We start from the raw sequence: 20,137 nt of genomic DNA, 5'->3' as shown, positions 1-20,137 counted from the left end.
AGGGAGGAGCAGTGGCTAGGGATCCAGTCAGATTACGGAAGCTACATTAGAGAGGCAAAGGGGAAAGTTCACACAATCTAGAACAATACATAGATAATATAATACTCCAGCAAGACCGCGTAGAAGGAAATTTATGAAAGGTTGTAAATGATAGAAATGTGAGTTAGAAGTAAGAATTTTTCTACACTTTATATGGGTCTGCAAAACAGTCAAATTATTTTATACGATTATTTTATAGGATGTGCACTAAGACCGATTTAATTTTCTCCGTATGGATTGGCAGTTAAGTTTCTTCTTTCGTGTTTATCTAACCCCTATATATTTGAACAGTAAATGTCATTTATGTAATGCTAAATTCAATTTTGATAACCTTTAGGATCAGATTTAAATATATATTCAGATTACATATTACTTGTCATCTTCTTTCGACTCCGAACTCCTCCAGTTCAGATGGTTGGTAACACCTTTCCAAAAATTGTAAACCCGTCAGACAACGAAAGCTTAGGTTACAAACAAACAAACAACGTTTTAGCCAAGACAAGTACCGGCTATGGAACCTACACACTGGCTGTGATGTTGGTCTACCCACAACTGTATAATAAGTTTACCAAGAAGACTAAATCAAGAACACCAACCAAAGTATCTCAAACAACTGGACTCATTATCTCCATATGTTTGATGTTATCCAGAGAAATCCACCCGTGCCCAGGCCCGCAACACTTTGAGACGCCAGGAGAGGCTAACTCAAGCACAGAGGACAAACGCATAATTCATACCTTACAGGTACGTTCAGGTAAGGTTATGTCTCCGTTTTCCCCTGCAAAACGTCCTGATCCTCTCCCTTATCTGTACCTAGCATTAACTGTGGCCGAGATGTCTTCCCGTGGAGGTGAGGTCGATGGAGTGGATAGCGCGGTACCGGGGGAGTCTGTTGGAACGCCGCATGGTGAAACTCCGGGTCTGGGGACATGTGGAGGTGCGTCGGACAGATACTTTAGTTGCGACACCGTGGGAAAACATCGAAATACAGTCCTGACCTTACATGGGAGCAGGAGTCATTGTCCGGACATACATCAACAAACTTTAGTGAACAGCCGTCCCGCTACTATGGCAACGACCGTAAACAAGAAGTGGCTCAATCCAGGGGTAGCCAAACACCGGAAATGGGCATTCTTCCAAACTGTCAATCAATCGAAAATAGTTTGGGACCCTGCAGCAAAACCCAAAGATATTCTGGGTGGGCATTTGAATATAAGAAGCATCATGTCAAAAATAGATCAAGTTAATCACCTGTTACATAACTCCAATCTGGATTACCTCTGTCTATCTGAGACCCGGCTCTATAAAAACGCCCCTTCTGCAGCACTTAGCATCTCTGGATGTAATATGTTTAGGAGAGGCAGAGTAGGAGCAAAGGGTGGTGGTGTCTTGATATACATAAAAGACAATATTCAGTGTCAGGAAATTCAATGGTCAAATTATCAAGAACTAGAATGCTTGGGTTTAAATGTCATACTAATGGCTTTCACAATCGTTGTTTATCGCCCTCCCTCTATATTTCATGAAACGTTTGAAAAATTACTTAAAGAATCTAACTTAAAGAGACCATCTTGGGGGATATCAACATAAACTGGGAGGACACTTTATGTAGAAAAAAGCTTAAACAAAGAACTGATAAATTTGATCTGGTCCAAATGATCAAAGTGCCCACAATAATCACCACATTAAGCAGCACTGATTGATTTAGCATTTACAAGCTGACCTAAGAGAATATTTAAATCATACAACCTGCTAGCTGGTCTTTCTGATCACAATTTGATACTTGTGGCCAGAAAGCTCTCAAAAAAGAGATTTGCTCATTTTCCCAGAGAGCATGAATTTGTTGGATTCCCAAAAAAACACCAGGAAGGATTTAAACGTGCTGTCCGAGAGATTGATTGGGATCACATACTGCTTGGAAGAAATTGTGAAGTTGACTGTAAATCTTTTGATACTAAATGGAGAGCAATATTAAAGATTTAAGTTGTAAAGTAAAGCACAGATACAATAAAAAATACCTCTGACATTCTCAAACTAATGATAGAGAGGGATCTTGCATTAAAAATGGCAATTAAGATTAAATCAGCTCCTGTTAAAAAGCTGTTTACAACACTGAGGAATAAAGTTATATGCAAGGCCAAAGCAGATTTCCTCACTATAATAGGTAATGCAAAAGAGGATTCCAATTAATTTGGACCCAACTGAAAAAACTTGTATTACAGGACTCAGAAATTAAACAGATTTTTGAAATCAAAATAAATGGACAAATTTCCAATTACACAACGTTGCAGATGCCTTCAATTATTTATTATTATTTTTTTATTGAATCTGTGTCAGCTATTGCCCAAAACTTCCCTCCTAACAATCTAAATATGTGCTTAACAAATAATCTTGAGCCAATCTTCAACCTACAGACAGTCACAGAATCTGAAGTCTTACAAGCAATACTTAAAGCTTCTGGAACTAGAAACATATTTGACATAGATATGTGCATGCTGAAATAACTCAGTTCCACGTAATTAACACCAGTAACCAGAATTGTCAATTATTATTCAGGCAGTATGTCCAAGTGTGTGGAAGTCAGCTGCTGTTGTTCCAATTTTTTCAAAAATGGAGATCCACTGGCAGTGGGCATTTACAGACCAATCAGCATCTTGCCTACAGTGTCAAAAGTTTCAGAAAAACTGATTGCCCAACCAATAGTAACACATTTAAATACCACTGCATTTCCCCTTCATTCAATGCATTTGGTTTCAGAACTCAACACTCCATGGAAACTGCAAATTTATTTCTCATAGAAAATATTAAACGATTACTGGATAAAGGTGGCATGGTTGGAGCTGTATTTCTCAATCTAAGAAAGCCTTTGACACTGTAAACCATAAAATATTATCAACCAAACTAAGCAAATTTAAAGGAATAGTACACCCAAAACATGATTAGCCTTCATTTTCTACTCACCCCCATGCTGAACAACACTCTGGAGTACTTTTTTGATATCTCAAATGCATCTGGAGATCTGGGAGGCTTCTTGCTGTCTGCTGACATTCAAATAATGGAAGTCTATGGTGCCCGAGACAGAAAGGTCCATAAAAGTCCACAAAAAACGTGTCAATATTCCTCCATACTGCTCGTCCAATGTATTCCAAGTGTCCTGAGTGGGTAGCGTCCATAATCTACTCGAAACAAAGTCATTTAGAATGTTTTTAGAGCATAAACAGTAGTGTATAGGATTTCCTGAAAGCGCGCACATGCGCGTTCACGACGCTACGGAAGCCGGCAGACCAAACCAGATGAAAGTGCGCATTCAGCGTCTGCTCTGCCGATAATGCAAGCGTAGAAGAAGAAATGTGTTGTTTACCTGTGCAAAGAAAGAAACAACGAAAGAAAAATGTCTGAGGACTTCAGTGTTGAGGAAGAGCATGAGTTCTTTGCCGAGCTGAATGCGCACTTTCATCTGGTTTGGTCTGCCGCGGTTTCCGTAGACTCGTGAACGCGCTTTTAGGAAATCATATACACTACTGTTTATGCTCTAAAAACATTCTAAATGACTTCGTTTCGAGTAAATTCTGGATGCTACCCACTCAGGACACTTGGAATACATTGGACGAGCAGTATGGAGGAATATTGACACGTTTTTTGTGGACTTTTATGGACCTTTCTGTCTCGGGCGCCATAGACCTCCATTATTTGAATGTCAGCAGACAGCAAGAAGCCTCCCAGATCTCCAGATGCATTTGAGATATCAAAAAAGTACTCCAGAGTGTTGTTCAGCATGGGGGTGAGTAGAAAATGAAGGCTAATCATGTTTTGGGTGTACTATTCCTTTAACTTCTCCTCAGATGTGATAAAATGGATAGAATCATATTTTTCCAATCGCTCACAGTCACTCAGGATCAGTGATTACAGTATCTCTCACCGCCTCTCGTCATGTCCACAGGGGTATCTCAAGGTTCTATCTTGGGGCCTCTGCTATTTTCTCTCTATACAAACAACCTCCCCTCAGTTTGTACAGATGTCTGTATCCAGATGTATGCAGACGATACTGTAAATTATACTCGTAGTGAAAACCCAAAACAACTTGCTGAAAACCTAACACAGTCTATGGTCCATGTCTCTGAATGGCTGAATCAATCTTGCTTAAAACTTTATGTAAATAAAACTGTTTCAATGTACTTTTCTAAATCCAACAATGCAAATCATGTCGAAGATATTTGTGTGACAGTGAAAAAAAAAAAAAAAAAAGTTGTGTCAAAATTCAAATACTTAGACTCTATTAGACTCTAAACTAACTTTTAAATCCCAGATCAAAAAGGTGTGCAATAGAGTCAAATTCAATATTACAAATATCCTCTCAATAAGATATAACTTGTCACTCCAGGCACCTAAAGTGTTCATGTACAGTATGGTTCTGTCCCACATCACCTACTGTCTTACAACCTGGTCACAGGCAAATAAAACCACACTAAAACATTTAGAATCTCTTTACAAACAGATACAAATTTTGGATAAAAAAAATATTAAAATATCACCATTATGCCATTTTACTAAAACATAAGCTTTTAGGCTGTGAAAATGTCATCAAGTATGCAAACCTCTGTTTTACAAAATAATCCATGGTCTGTCATCTCCTCCACTCAGTCAGTTTGTAAAGATCAGGAACACACGGACAGTAACAGGAGGGTCGGCTAGAGGAGACTGTTGTTCCTCTGTGTAAAAATGCTTTTAGTCAAAGATCCTTTGCAGTTACAGCATCTCAGGAATTGAACTCTGTCCCTCAGAACATCAGAGAACTTACAACATAGACTATTTTCAAAAACATCTCAAAAACTGTCTCATAACACATCAGTCATGTCAGCATTAGTTGAATGTGTATCATTAACAAACTATGCAGTCACTTGTGTATCTGCTGTGTCTATATCTATTTATCGATCGATAGATAGATATAGATATATATAGATACATATATGTTATTGTTCTATTTTATTGACCTAAAATCTGTAGTCTAGCAAACATTTATTCTGTATTAGTTTTTATTTCTTTTTATATATCTGTTTTTCATTGTAAAATGCTTACTGTTGTGTTTATTTAGGAAAAAAATGTGGAAGATGAATAAAGGTCTGCGCCTGACCTCATGGGCAACTGAACACAATAATGGCCGATAGGAATCACCATGTATGTCTGCATGAAGAGAACTGCAAATAAATGCTTGATCTCATTTATTCATGATGAAAACATGATGCATTATTTATGTTTATATTAACCTACTTTTCAATTGCAAAATGCACAACTTTTTCCTTTACACCCAAATTAACTTTGTGCTCCTCGTCATTCTTCCTCTGGCTGCAGGAAAATTGTCAGCTTGTCTTTGGTTCCCTTGAAATAACCTTGCTGTTCTAATGAAATCCTGGGAAGAAATGTCTTTAACTGTCCTCTTTAATGTTAGTTGATGAGGCAAAAATGACTCCCCAAATACCTCTGGTTGCCCGGTAAGTTATACAGTTATATATATATATATTTTTTTTAGCAGCTGGTTCACCCTGGGTTACATTTCTGGTAGAGGTGCAGCAATCTCACAGCTCAAACAATGTCAGTTGCTTTCGGAAATTACTTGATAAGAAAAAGGGCTGTCCTTGGGGCGTGCTGGGCCTGTGGTTCTCCCGCATGTCTCTCCCCCTCTCGTACCCCCTCCTGTCAGTCTACTGTTCAGAAAATGAGCCACTAGTGCCATAAATGCTGGTGAAGTTTCTCAGTCATCCAATTGAGAAAGCTTCCTGGAGGGGATGCGAAACGTCTTCAAACCTTGGAAACAAAGTCCAGTGGATTTTTTTTTAAAACTTTTACAGAATAGTGCCATAAAAATTTTAAAAAAGGACTGTCCATCAGTTTGAACACAGGTGCCCAGTGACCTCAGAGGTGTGTTGTAGGACAATAGTGATAGAACACCACCATGACAACCAAGGTCAGTGATAGGTTTAAGGTAATGTATACTACAATGTTCCGAGGTTTAAGCATCTCATTGAGAGTCTGTCTTATTAATCAGATGAACAGTGAAAAGGCCTATAGTAGCTCTTGAAGAGAGGACCAGATCCAGTACTGTATCCAAGTGTGTTTGCTTTGGATTTTATGGAGGAGCAGCAAATAGTCCTGTTTTCCAACTTCCCCCTAGGCCCCATTGTGAAGCATGTAACAGCGTCTTACTATGGACATGCTTTTTTCAGTTGGATTGGAGCAAAAACAGGTGAATGCTGGAGGAAATAACCTTTAATATATAATTAATCTGTTAAGTATTTACAGCACAGTTACTTTTCCACATTTGGTTATGTTTCAGCTTTGTCCCAACTTGTATTGAACTATTCTCTTTTTTTAAAATAATACACACATTACCGCAGTATAGAAATGTGGGAAAAAAAGGGAAAACTAGGGAAAACTGAAAACCAAAAAAAAAAAAAACAATCCATTATGAAGGTATTCACCGCCTATACTTAATACTTTCCACGAGGCTGGAAATGCGGTAACGGACTCAGAAATGCTCCATGATGGTAATATAACGATAGATGGAATTACATAGGAACAGCATTATGGACGGCATCACCAAGGCTTTCATTTTCTTTTTTTTTAATTTGAGATATGGCCTGTGGTCTGTCACAAGTGTTACAATAAAATATACAGAGAACTTATGAAATAATTATTTGACTATTTAATCAACTGTTGATAAAATTGTTCATAAACCAAGTTTGTAATGAGTTTCAACTAATAAAACATCTTTAATAGAAACTTATTGTTTATACAATATTTTTTCCTTTGATCATTTTATATACTTGATGTTTTTGAGGTAAAAGCAGGTATTGGGAAATATTAACTGGTGCGTTCAGTGCAGGTTTGTCTTCTTGAGAGATAATCACAGATTGATTGGTGCAAACATTTCATAGCACATTGATTCTACCAACTGTCTAATCATTGCCATCTTTTCTCGAGGCTGTGAACTTTAGACTTATTTGTGAGCTTCTTTTATGCCATTCTTTCAATTGAGTCAGTCGATCTAAATTGTATGAAATTATATTAAAATTAACGTTTTAATTAGTTTGTTTTGTTTACACGGTTTCTTTCCTTATGCTGAGATTACCTCTAACCGATTTTACAACCAAGATATCGGTAGAGTTCGTTAATTTGAAAAGACTACTGTTCAGTTTAAAAAAATATAAAGTGCCACCAGAAATACTAGAACAATGTACACGTTTTTGCTTCTTGTTTGTAATAGCTTTATAATATAAGAAAAATGTAAGATGGAAAAGTTTGGAACATTTGTATGATGAATTCAGTTCTTTAAGGAAAGATATCAACAGAAAAGACCTCAGAAGAACTGACAGACTTCATTGTTGAAACTTTTTAACATTAGTTTTTAGATTGTTTCTTACGTAAAAGAAAAGTGCTCAGTAGCATCAGCAGGACAAACTGTTCTTCATTATAAATCACTGAAGTATTTTTTTGTTTTTTTTTACCAAATAAACATAAAGTTTTTTTTTTTTGCTTCAGTGGCGGATGAGTCTGTCTCTGATCTTGAAGCCGATTATTCCCATCACAACCAAAGCAGGAAGGAAGGCGTAGAGGAGAACAAAGTCTAGTGTGTATCGGGATAAAGCTCCTGGGTAGCCCTGGTCAATGATCTGATCTCCTGTAGTGACCATGCAAGCTCCTGGTAAGGGTCTCGTTAAATCTGTATGAACAAAAAGAAAAAGTGAAAACGTTCAACAGATATCTGGTTTTCAAAACTCAGATCCTACTTTTCTAAACCAGCCAACAAAAACCTTGATATTGCTGAGTGTTCGACCAAGAGTCCTTGAACATTGAACTCATTTATTATTAATATCAACTATCAGAGCGACAAAGGGTCAACAGATGAAAAACTGTGTATAAAAGTTACCTAGAAAAGCTCTTGATTAGAGCTCTTTGATTAGAAAGGGAAGTCTGTTTTTGATCAGAATCCTGCAGGAAACCACATTGTAAAAAAAACACCCCTGATAGCCTATTGAGAGATAAGTCTGTAGGGCATTATCATCGCAGCTGTTTCCACGTGATAAACATAGTCACAAAACCCTTTTATTTATTAGAGGGAAAGAGATTAGTGACATAGAAAATCAACTTACTGCAATCGAACTCCAGATTGTGGAACTCTGTGACAATGAGAAGTTCACAGCTGTACTTCTGGAAGGTCAGGTAACCAAGCCACTGGAACAGCACCGGCATGTGCTCTGTGCTCCTGTAAACACGAAAAGGGGAAAACACAAAAAAGAAAACATCAGAGCTTAAAATATCGATTGGAAAAAAAATATATAGATTTCAGGCATCTACAAATGAGGTGGTAGTGTGTCTAACCTGAGGAAGCCAGATCCCACCAGGATTCCTGCGATGTTGAGTAAAGCCACTCCTGAGTTGACCATGTTAGGGTCCTGGACCACTCCTAACAGAACCACTGTCAACAACTCTCCTGGGAAAAACGTGTGGGAAAATTATAAAAATATTGGAATAAAGTACCTTAAAAAGTTTAATATGTCAAAAAGTAGTGAAAAAAAAAAAAAAAAAAAAAAAATATATATATATATATATATATATATATATATATATATATATATATATATATATATATATATATATATATATATATACTGTATATAAATATCAGTAATCGGATGATACTAAAACACAAATTTGCCAACCCTATGACACCTGTCACAATTTGGAAATCACTGCAACTTCCCTTTACTTGATTGGAAAGTGAGTTTGACACTTATTATTTGTTGAATAAAGGAAAAAGATTTTCTTTCTATTGTGTGTATAATTTCTGTAAATATTGTAATAACAATAGGTAAAACATTTTGAAGATAAACCATTGCTGATGCAAAAAAAATTAGAAAAGCACCCAGAGAGTGCAGACCTCGACCAAGAAGCTAGTTTCCCCTGACATATTGTGACTTCCACCTTAAATGTATGGAGGGGGTGTTCTTTTTCTGGGTGGATTATCAAAATAAGTGGTCCTCCTAATTTACAATCATTCTGGTGATATATGTTTATGTAAGACCGTCCTACGTGCTCGTCATGCACGTAGGACGTGCCCCCCATTTTCACTTACCGGTGGTGAGTCTGACATAGTTGAAAAATTGCAAATCTTCTTTTGGAAAGTAAGCTTGTAGGAGCGATTCAAACAGTAACTTTTAAACAGAACAGAATAGGGATGGCCTATTAAATGTGTGTGAGAGCGTGCACGATCCCTTTTCTTCTCGTGCACGCTCTCACACACATTTAATAGGCCTATCCCTATCCCAAATCTAAATTTGCAGACATCCTCCACTATACCTTTAAGTTAATACCTGTATTCACAGTATCTTAAAAAATATTCCTGGATCCAGATAGTGATCTGGCTTATCACCAAAATGTAATCATTTGTTGCCAGTCACAATACAAACCTTCTTAGAAAACATCAGCAAGATCTGTAACCCTTTTTATTACTTTGAAAACTGACAAACAAACCAACGTTGATAAAAACATAAACTCCTTGGCAGAGGTAATAACGATAATGGCTCACAGATACTAAAACCCCAAATTCTGTTTCTTTTAAGATCATTATATTACTTACAGTAAGATCATAAAAAAGACTGAACTTAGTTATGGTTTTCAAATGCTTGAAGGTGGGTAAAGAGACATTGGTTGAAAAAGTAACCCAATAAAACATCCCTAAGACCTAATAAATAACCTATAAATTCAATAGTAAAAATGTCATAAGGAAAAAACTTGACATTTAAATACTGAAATAGGATCACGGCTTTAAAGCAGTTTGAGAAGCATTTAACAAAGAAATATAATTTAAAAAATTATGAAAAAAACTTGTCAAAACATGTAATCAGAGTAAAAAAATATCCCACATCTATTTTTAAAAACCATCTTTTCAGCTCACCTACAACATGTGGAACAAGAACCACAGCAGTAAAACAGAGAAAGCGCCATGTCTCTGGGTGCATCCCTACTGTCCTGCATTGGTGGTGGGATGGGAAACGGGCAAAAATAAAAACAGAAGAACAGAAGTTTAGAGGTATTACATCAACCCTAGTGTTAGCTTGTTGAGGCGGAATTTGCAGCTACGCACCAGTAAATAAAAGAGCTGAAGATGACAACACTCAGGATGCTGAAGGGCAGGATGTGGAGGATATAGGCCAAGAACATTTGCCATTTACTGTACAGCCCATCCTGACTCTCCTGATCACTGATGGCTCGCAGCGACGGGACTGTTGGTGCAAACAGAGAGACCTTCAAGTATATCTGAACCAGAACCCTGACTTAGAAGAGTAGGACATTTAAGTAGACTTGTCTGCATGCAACATGATTTTAATGGAAAAGAAATACATTGAATTAGTTCCTATCCTACCATTTCCCACTTCCATTGTTTGTCATCTGATTCCTGTGTAATTCTAATCCGTATTTATCTGACATTGCAAGATTTCATCAACGGACAAATGCATTCAGAGGTGGTGTAAGAACTCAGTCCACCTAACTCAGTAAAGTCATTTCTTTGCAAAGTGCAGCTCAGTGTAATATCTTATCAGCACTTATCTACAAATTTGAAGGCCAGACTGATAAAGCAGTCACTACTTCTGGCTGGGACTTCTGCACCATTATTGTTTTATCATACCTTTCCTTCCCTTTTATCTAATGTCTGCAGCACTAAAGCTTATGTTTTAGACTCAGCCGATAAGTAGAAAAGATAGATCAGGGCTAACCAGCGGTTTAAATGACATTTAATAACCTAAAGGTGAGGGTATTTTTAAGATTAGTTGTAGAAAAGCACAGTACTGTTTTGTGGTTTAACCAGAATGTGTTACTTTCCTAAAGCAAACCTTGAACACCTTCAGAAAGACTAAAATGCTGGTACTGACATTGCAGCTTTGTAGGTTATAGTTCTTTCGGGTTTACTGAGTTTGTGATGCAGAAAAGTTCATTCTCCTTTGCTTGTGAATACCTGACCCAAGGCTTTGAGATAAACGCCTAGAAAAGATCCACTTTTTAAGTCAGTTAGCCATCTGGTTCAGTTCTGACTTTGGACCATAGCTGGAAATGACCTCTGAGGTTGTCCTGTCTCATTAAATACAGCAGCCATCTTTACTACAGTAAGCTGCAGGGAGAAGCTGCATGTAGTTATCTTCCAGAACATCCCACAGATGCTCAATCTGCACCCTGGGGGAAATGTGGAGGATAAATCAACCCTTTGACATTTTTGACATGTTTTCTACGCTGTTTCTGAACAACTTGCTCGGTAATAGAAGCTTCTGCTGTGAGCGCTGCTGTCAGGAAGTGGATTAGGTGGTTTTAGCACAAAGTGCCAAAGGAGGTCACTACCCATCACGCTGTCCATACCTTCAACCATGCTTCTATGCTGGTTCCATCACTTTAGGTTTAAGTTAAACACACAACTGGCATCGGTTTTAGTTCTGGCACTACGTTCACTTCAGAATACATTCATCTGATTCATATATTTATAAGCAGATATTAGTAGACACTAGGGAGGTTTACTGTGAAGTCCTTTATATACTATTCATAGCTTTGCAACAGAATCAAAATCTATTAAAACTTTTCAAGTACTTTCTAAGGGTATATATTTAATAGTGCATCATAAAGTAGTGCCTAATCATAAAGTGGGGGGGGGGGGATCATCTTTGTCTTTTTACAATCAAAACCTTTGGAAAACATTAGCCAAAACAGTCCAACCAACAGGACAGCGTGTGCCTTAAGATCATGCGTGTGTTATGAATTGCCGCTATAAAAAATAAACTGATTAAAACTGAATTGAACATCCAGCTAATTCTGTTGGATCCAAAGATGTCTCCAAGCCAGATGGGACACACACAATCCTTTCAGGAAGTTCTCAGTTTTGCCCAGGGTCTCCTCCCAGTGAGATGTACCCAGACAACCACCAATGGGAGGCACCCAGGGGGCATCCATAACAGCAAAATCAATTTACTACAGACAAGAAGAGCCACACCCTTTAAGGCTAGAGATAATCTGCTGACTTGTTTCCCATTTGCTTATTTATTCAGTCATGATCGATATCTCATGATCCTGGTGAAAACTGTGAAGGACTGGTAAACTGAGATTCTCTTTTTGACTCTGATCTTTTTTCCCCACTACAACAGACTGTATTAGCCCTAGCAGAACTGCAGACAAAGCTCCAGTCCATCTGGCTTCTCCTATTTCATGCTACCATCATCTTTGAATAATTCACCATGGTACTAGGTCACATGAACTTGTGGTGGAGACTTACTCCCAATCTAGAGGGGAAAACTCACCCCTTTCCAGGAAATGCCTTAAGATCCTCTCTATGAACACCACAAATGGGATTAGTGACAAGGAGATCAGGCATGACCATGTAGAAAATGCTGACACAGTTTATACTTTGGGCCTACAATGATCGGAGGGCTCTTAAAATCCCAGCTACTCCACCCTCTTGTTACAATCCCAACAAAATACCTAAGGGGACATGGTAGTAGGCCCTGTCCAGATGTAGACCAAAGAGGCACGCTCTCTCCCATGGTGGTTCATCGGCCTAACAACATCCTCGCTCTGAAAATTATCCAAACACTAGTTCCTCTTTCTGGAAGGTTGTCAGAACTTCCTTGAGGTCAACCAAAAGTCTCCTTCTGTATCCTGTCTGATTTCCCCCCAATTCTCCCAGGCCTTTTGGTCAGCTAGTACCTTAGAGGTCCCCAACGAGAAATAAGTCCTCCTGGAATCTAAATCAGCATTGAAGGTCAATAACATTGTCTATTTAATAACCCTAATCCTTATTACAGAAAACTGGAACAAATATAAATCTTTAGAAGAAAATTAGAATTTGCTCCTGTTTTGACTCAAGGGGCTGAATTCAAATGATATTTTTTAGATTAAATAATTAGCATCAATGTTTATCTTTTTACTCCACCATTTTGTATTGGTCTACAAGAGAAAATCTTAAAAACAAAATCAAATAAAGTTCGTTGTACTTTGAAAATAAATGGAAGAGTTGCTAAGAGTTTGCTAAGAAATGCAGCTACTAACTTGTGACTTTAGTGTTATAAGATGCATGTGGTGTTGATTGACTCACAGAGAGAAACAGCGTTGAGCATGCCAGTGTAGGGTGAAGCAGCCACACACTGATAGATCATTCCTATTCGGTCCTGCACTGCACCCTTGGTCACATCCATGTCTAAATGTATGACAAAGAAGGCTACGAAGAAACCGTAGATCAGGTTCTGGGACAGACGCATTACGACACCAATCCTGTCTCTGGAAAGGTTTCGAACTGTTCGCCTAAACATAAAAAAATGGCACATTAAAAACATTCAATTTAGATTTGAATATTTACTTTTCAACAATGTCTATGTACATATTTTAATTTGTAATAAATGTTTGTTAATCAAACACCCTTAACAGGACTGTTGTAAATCTTACAGACCTAACCAAAACTCCAAGCTTGGCAGCGCCGTTGGGGGACTCTTTGTTTTTAAAAGGAATGGCAGGTTTGTCTGATATCTGCAGGCTCTGCTCCATTTCCTCCAGCATGTTCTGGTAGATTGCGGATCTCTGATAGGCGGAGGTGATCTCGTGCATTCGATTAAACGTGGCGGCCTCCCTCTCACTGCTGCGCGTGTCCACCGAGGTGAAGTCAACTGTTTGATACCATATTTGTTTTCAATCACTATTGCTGCACATGCATGGTGTTCTCTTATGCAGCAAAATATGTGTTAAATAATTTGTCTGCGTCATAAATACCATAGATATCAAAAGGGTTGCAGTACTCTGGGCATTCATATCCGCATTGGCTGAAGAAATCCACCATTTCCTCTGGCTGACCACAAAACACCAGCTCCCCCCGACTCATTATGGCTATCCTGCTGAACACCTGAGAGGCCAACACACATCAGAACGGATTATTTAGTGGTATACAAAAGTATAACCACCCCTTTTACCTGCTCATTGTGTCACATTCAAATCAAAGTCTTAAATGTATTTGTTTTGTTCAACCACTTTTTGCTGAAGCTAAACCTGGAAGTCAGATTAGATGGGGACCCTATGTGAAAAGCAGCATTGTAATCTACGTACTAATGCTCTTTGATCTAAACCTCTCTAGCTCAGGCTGTATGTCCAGTGTTGTTCCACTAAAAGATGGCGCCTCACCTCAGTCTCAAGTCTTTTGAACAGTCCAACAAAATTGTTTTAACCTCCAGTTTTTTTGACACCTGCTTAAAATTTGAAATTATTAGCAGCTCTCTGTTGAGCTTGACTCCATGCTACTGAGGCAGCTTAGCCTTTTAGTTTTGGAGATTTTGTGTATTCTTATAAAACAACACAATCTGAAAAGGTTTTAGGGGTGTGAATATTCTATGAGATGCTGTGCATTATAAAGCAAGTAGTTGTTTGCATATCTGAAAGTGTCTTGAAGCTTTTCTTTAGACTTTTGCTACTTTTTATTATGTGGAATAGATTTGAATCAGTTTGATTTGCAAAGAATCGATCAGAGCTTGTTTTTGCAGAAGAATTACAACGAATAGGTACTTCAATGAGCAAATCTTTGTCTTTTAGCTGTCCTTCAGAAAAGACTTTATGTTAATTCTTTACTTCTCATCCTAAAACATACCCTGAAGAGCTCTGAGCGGGGCTGATGGATGGTCACAATGACGATGCGGTTCCTCTTAGCCAGCTCCGCCAGCAGTACCACAATCTGATTGGCCGTCATGCTGTCCAGGCCAGTGGTTGGCTCATCCAGTAAGATTACCCCTGCAGAAACACCATCCCAGTGACCTCATCGCTGACACATAATGAAACACTAAGCACAAGTTAAAGGTAGGACAACAGCTCCTACTGGCTCAAGTTGCAAACTTTCAGCTGTACTTCATATAAAGTGGCACTTGCAGGACTCTCTCTAGGTTCAACCTAACTTATGAAGATAAGTGAGTTCTCTATTTTTTAGGTAATTGCTCTAATTAGGACAGTTAAAAGATTGCCTCTTTGCATTATGAAAGCAGAGTGGAATTAGTAGATGCTATAATTGTGAGATTAATTCATTTCCTGGTTGATTGGAGAGGCAGCGAATGGGAACTTCTCATTACTCTGACTCTGACTCTCTGGGAATGTGTGTGTGTGTTCTTGGCCATTTAATCCTGAATGAGGACTAAGACCCTCAGTCCTCCCTAGAGCACTGTAGACCTGATAAATCACACCTGGGAGGAATCCTCACACACAGACACACACACTGAAATGGGCATGTGCTCATTCTCTTCATGGTGTGATAACCCGGTCCTTTAATACTCTTCTCAATCTCCTCATCCCTTTCCTCTGTCCTTTCCTTATCCAAATACTACTCAGTTTTTTGTTTTCTTCAAGGGGGACTTTGAAACTCTTGGGGTGAGATACAGGTCATGTGGTGAACTTTTGTCATTTTACACTAAAGTTCTCTTACATCTTGCTTGCATTTTGTACTTTTATGCATGGTATAGTTAGGGAAAAAACAAAAATAACTGCCTTAACTAGTAGGTTTCAATAAAAATTCAAGCACAGATTTTTCCTATATTTTTCTTTAAAGCACAAACAAATATTCAGATGGATTATAATCAAAATGTGTTGGTTGATTTATTACCAAAACGTAGTTAGAAAGTGATAAATGTTGTTAGAAATAAATTGCTGATGTAAATATATAGTTTTACTCTTATCTTTTTAGAGTAGGCTACTTTTCTTTTTGCATCTTTATAGTAACTGCAGGTGGAAAAAAAGCCTTCTGGCTAACTCTGACATATGTGACTGTCCCTGCAATAAATGAAATAACTAATTATTACTTTATTAAAATTAAAATAATTTAATCGCGAATAATAACACTTATCAAAATCCAATTTAAAACCTAAAAATCTCCTTTTAATAAGCATTTGTTAACCATTGCATCATCTCAGAGGATTTAAGGAATAATTTCCATTTCTTCTCCATTTCACCATTTGGATTTTAGTCTGTTTCAGACCTTTGAGAAATGTCTGGTACTCTGCTAGGTTATTTCCTAACAGTGGAAAAAACTTACTTGGATCCTGAAGTAACTGGCTGGCGATGGAGACCCTCCGTCTCTCACCGCCAGAGATCCCTGGGAAAATTCGACCTCCAATAACACTGTGTGCCACATGACTCAGACTCAGCTCAGCCATCACTGCCAACACCTACATGTAGACCACAGGTCAAGGTCAGAGAACAGATATTACTGACAATATAAACTGATTATCCATGCCAGATAGCTCTTCGTTATTTGAGTGGCAGAACATTTAACTCTTTTAAGAATAAAAATAAAAATTAGAGTTGATCTCTTCGGAAGAGTCGAATTATGTTTCATAGATCATAACCAGAGCTTTTTTATTTTGCTATTTTCATCTAGGGTCTTTGAAAGTTTTGCTCTAAGTAAAAAAAGAAAAAAAAAAAAAAAAACTAACCACAAAAGTCTTAAATAAAAATCACCTTTTTCTTGATGGCATCTGCTGAGTGTTTCTGTAGTGCCAGCTGTGCAGTGTAAGTCAGAGTCTCCTCCACTGTCAAATAACTCAGCAAGTTATCACTCTGAAAACCAGACAGCAAGGAAAACAGGCTGTTTAAAATCATACGAGGACACAAAACAGAGATTCAATGAGGCAGAAAGGTAAAAATGCCTGTATGAATAGATGCTCCTTTTCAAGTAAATTATTCCTCCATTTTTATATAAATGGTATGGTATGCTCTATAAAGCTGAGTTTATTAACATACAAATGACGTTTCAACAAACAAGCTGTTTCAAATGCTATAATACATGTCATTGTTGATTATGATTATATTCATTAATAAATCTGTATATTTTGAAAGGGCGTTTTAAATTTTGTCCATATGTGTGCAGAGTTATCTATTTGACCATGATTTGTGCTGAGTTCACCCTTGTATTTGTTTTTCTAACACACAGCCACTCTTGCATGAGTTCACAGAACAATATATGACAGTCCAAAAGGTATTTGATTAAATAACATATTTGCCAACCCCACTGTGGAGGACGTTAAATATGAAGGTATTGCATAACATATTATGGTGTTCCTGTGCTGGCATTGAATCTAACAAATGTGATGCTTTGGGGTAATTTCTATCAACACTAACTCAATATCTCAATGTACTTTTCTGTCTTTTGACTGCTGCGTCTAAATAGAAGTGATTATCTTGACACTTGGTTTGAATCAAATAAAGTTAAAGATGTTTTGTTGAAATGTACTGTTAATGGTCCCACTTTTTTAAACTAATAGTTAAGAGTCTCAGCTCCTCTCTGCAAATAACCTTGTTAGACTCGCACACTTCAAGCAGCTGAACCTACTGCCTGCTTCAATTAACACATGGAACAGCCCCTGGTCCCAGTCCTCCTCTTTGTCTCCTCCGAATGACTTTAATATCTGGAGCTCACATCACCTCCTCATCTATGGCTTAGCTGTGGAAGTTAATGACAAAGCTTAGAGAACAGAAGGATTTGCTATCGGCGAGAGGAGAGAGAGATGATTTGAAATGAAGCAAAGCCAGTTTTTATAACTACAGTTTTTAATTCAAGCTTTGGACACACATGAGCAGCTCTCATTGAGAGATTAAGTGTATGAGGAGGCTATCAGGGGTCTTTGGTTAATTTCATAAAGAGGGCAGGGCGGCCTATTTGGAGATGTAGCCATAGGGTGCGTGTCTTTGTGTATGTGATCTAAAATAGAAAGGAGTCTAAGCATCCTCTGCAAGTTCTGAAATTACCAGTAAAGATGTTTAAAAATCATTTAAATATATTCAACTAGTGCAAAAAGTATTTATGCCTCTTTCAAGTCTTATAAAATACATTTAAACCTTTTTAAGTCAATTTTTTTTTTTTATAAACTTTTATTTCCCATTTCTCTTGAGAACAAATAAGGCTGACATAGAGCTCCATTTATATGACTCTTCATAAATCAGAAGAAAAAAATGGGAGAACATGTCCCTCAACTAAAGCAGATGTCACTCAAATTTATAAAGCAAAAAAGAAAGAAAAAAAAAAGAAAAGAAAGAAAGCTCCTGACCTGAATTCACAAACATCTACTGTCTTTTCAGGAATGTAAAAGTCTAACACAAAAATACAACAAACAGAGCTTTATGAGAAATATGTGGATGCCACCACAAGATGAGGTAGTTGAGGGAGCTGTATTTATATAGGTGTGGGGGACAAAGCTGTCTGTTATGGGATGTTAGATCAAAAGTAAAAAAAAAAAAAAAAACATATATGAATTAATTATTTTCTTAAAGTAGCCTACTGCAAAAAATTTTTTTTTTGAAATCTACAGCTCTAATTATTTGTATTTTGTAATCTGTTAATATTTTCTGGGTCAGGGGCAGTTTAAAGTTTGTATTGTAATGAACTGATAATAGAAGAAGTAATTGTCCTCTCTAGGTCAATTATTTGAAAAACTTGTAGCAATCAAATTAAATTTAATAATCAGACATCAAGCTGACTTCTGCGTTCACATGCTGAGGCCTGATCTTCCCATGTTACCTGTAAGACATATGAGAAGCAGTCCTCATATTCTTCTCTCTTGAGTTTTCTGCCATTAATGAAGACCTCACCTAGCAGAGTGCCGACGTTTCCAATCCGACCAGCAATGGCATCCAACAGGGTTGTTTTGCCCGAACCTTCATAAAGCCAAATAAAACACAATCATTGATGATCAACATGGAGCACGTGATTCGACTTTAAGCACAGCCAGAGCCAGAGGAATGAAATCCACCTGTTTTCTCTTTCTGCTCCTGGTGCTCACAAGTACAGGAGGACATATTTATGCATAGGTAAAACATATAAGTAAAAATCTTAATTATTTTTTTTACTAATTCATCTTAAGTTGTAGCCTGCAAAAACAATATTGTGTAAAAAGAGAAGGTAAATTTCTTCTTGATTTTTCTGTTAAAAAAGTGTGTAAAAAAAAAAACCAACCTAATCTTTTTTTTTTTTTTTTTGCAGAATTTCTTTTCTCTAAATAGTTCTCTAAAATATTGCCCATTTTCATCTTTGGAGCTGTCAGAACTCTCTTACCTACGCAGCTCTGATAAATGTGGTTGAAAAATCCGTAAAAGCAAATGAATACAGTCCTTTATACTGTGATTTTTATTGTTTAGTTTCATCAGTTTTAAACAAGTTTGTTCATTAATTTGAGAAATATCTATTTTGTTAATTATTCAGTTTGTGTTTGGCTACCCTATATGGACTAGATTGTAAATTAGCACTAATGAAACATGCATGCTAACTGCATGTTAAAAATATAATAAATGCAATGCTAATTAATATTTTGTAAAAGGAAATTGCTGTTTCTTCAACATTGTTTTTTTTTTTTTCGTTCTTTGAATACCTATATCGGGGTTTTTTCCACATCTGATGAAATTAGAGCAGACAGCTACTACTGAACTCATTGCTCTTTTGACCTGTGCACGAACCTGAATTACCCAGAATACCCATAATGTGCCCACTGTCTACATGGAAGGAGACGTCATTGAGGATTTGACGAGTCCACCGCTTCCTGCAGGAGGATAAGTCCCACCATGGTCCAACACGCTCACTACAGACAGACATAGGAGATATTCCATGCTGTAAAGATACATATAAACCTTTATCTGCTGCTGAATATATTTTATAGTGTTAATAATGTATTTTGAATCGGAAACAACCTGCATATATTCTGATTTTCAGTTCAAATGCTGTTTACCTGACAGTGTAGGAGAGGTTTCTGACACTGAGAGAGCAGGACGGCTCTGATCTGCCCTCTCCACCTTCTCTCCACACATCTCCTTGCGCCTCGGACACAAACTTGAGTGATCCTGCAATTTTACTCCTGCTCTGGGGTTCCTCCGCTTCCAGAGAATAAAAACTTTCCATGTTTCTGATCGATCTTTTCTTCCAAACGACAACTGAATATCAATCTTTCAACAGTCCTGAGGTCTCAGACTGTGTTTCTGTCCAGCTGTGCTCTGAAGAGCGACAGCGCAGGGTCAATGGTGTCCCTCAGAACCATAAAAACATTGCTAATACCCG

General features: G+C 37.5%; 2 protein-coding genes across 3 annotated transcripts in view; one reads left to right on the top strand and one right to left on the bottom strand.

Moving 5' to 3' along the window:
- The window catches only part of dync2li1 (dynein, cytoplasmic 2, light intermediate chain 1), a 48,580-nt gene that overhangs the window by 10,223 nt on the left and 18,220 nt on the right, over window positions 1-20,137 (top strand). The window contains exon 14 of one of the 2 annotated variants that reach the window (XM_038300152.1): window positions 5,134-5,274. The exons of the other annotated variant lie outside the window; for it this stretch is intronic. The gene's annotated coding sequence lies outside the window, so the exon portion shown is untranslated. Of the gene's footprint in view, window positions 1-5,133; window positions 5,275-20,137 lie in introns of those variants that run through there. 2 annotated transcript variants of the gene reach the window in all.
- Window positions 6,641-20,120, bottom strand: abcg5 (ATP-binding cassette, sub-family G (WHITE), member 5). The gene is made up of 14 exons (XM_038300150.1): window positions 19,812-20,120; window positions 19,543-19,664; window positions 18,611-18,747; window positions 16,555-16,653; window positions 16,130-16,262; window positions 14,702-14,841; window positions 13,837-13,966; window positions 13,520-13,733; window positions 13,169-13,374; window positions 10,181-10,319; window positions 9,992-10,065; window positions 8,416-8,527; window positions 8,187-8,299; window positions 6,641-7,756 (listed from the first exon to the last, which is right to left on the bottom strand). Exons 1-14 carry the CDS (start codon window positions 19,979-19,981, stop codon window positions 7,572-7,574), a joined length of 1,974 nt encoding a protein of 657 aa, XP_038156078.1. The 5' UTR covers window positions 19,982-20,120; the 3' UTR covers window positions 6,641-7,571.

Source organism: Cyprinodon tularosa, unplaced genomic scaffold, assembly GCF_016077235.1.
Source record: "Cyprinodon tularosa strain WSP-4 unplaced genomic scaffold, ASM1607723v1 ctg441, whole genome shotgun sequence".
Classification (NCBI taxonomy): domain Eukaryota; kingdom Metazoa; phylum Chordata; class Actinopteri; order Cyprinodontiformes; family Cyprinodontidae; genus Cyprinodon; species Cyprinodon tularosa.
Note: the sequence above shows the minus strand (reverse complement) of the source record. Positions and strands in the feature narration are given on the sequence as shown.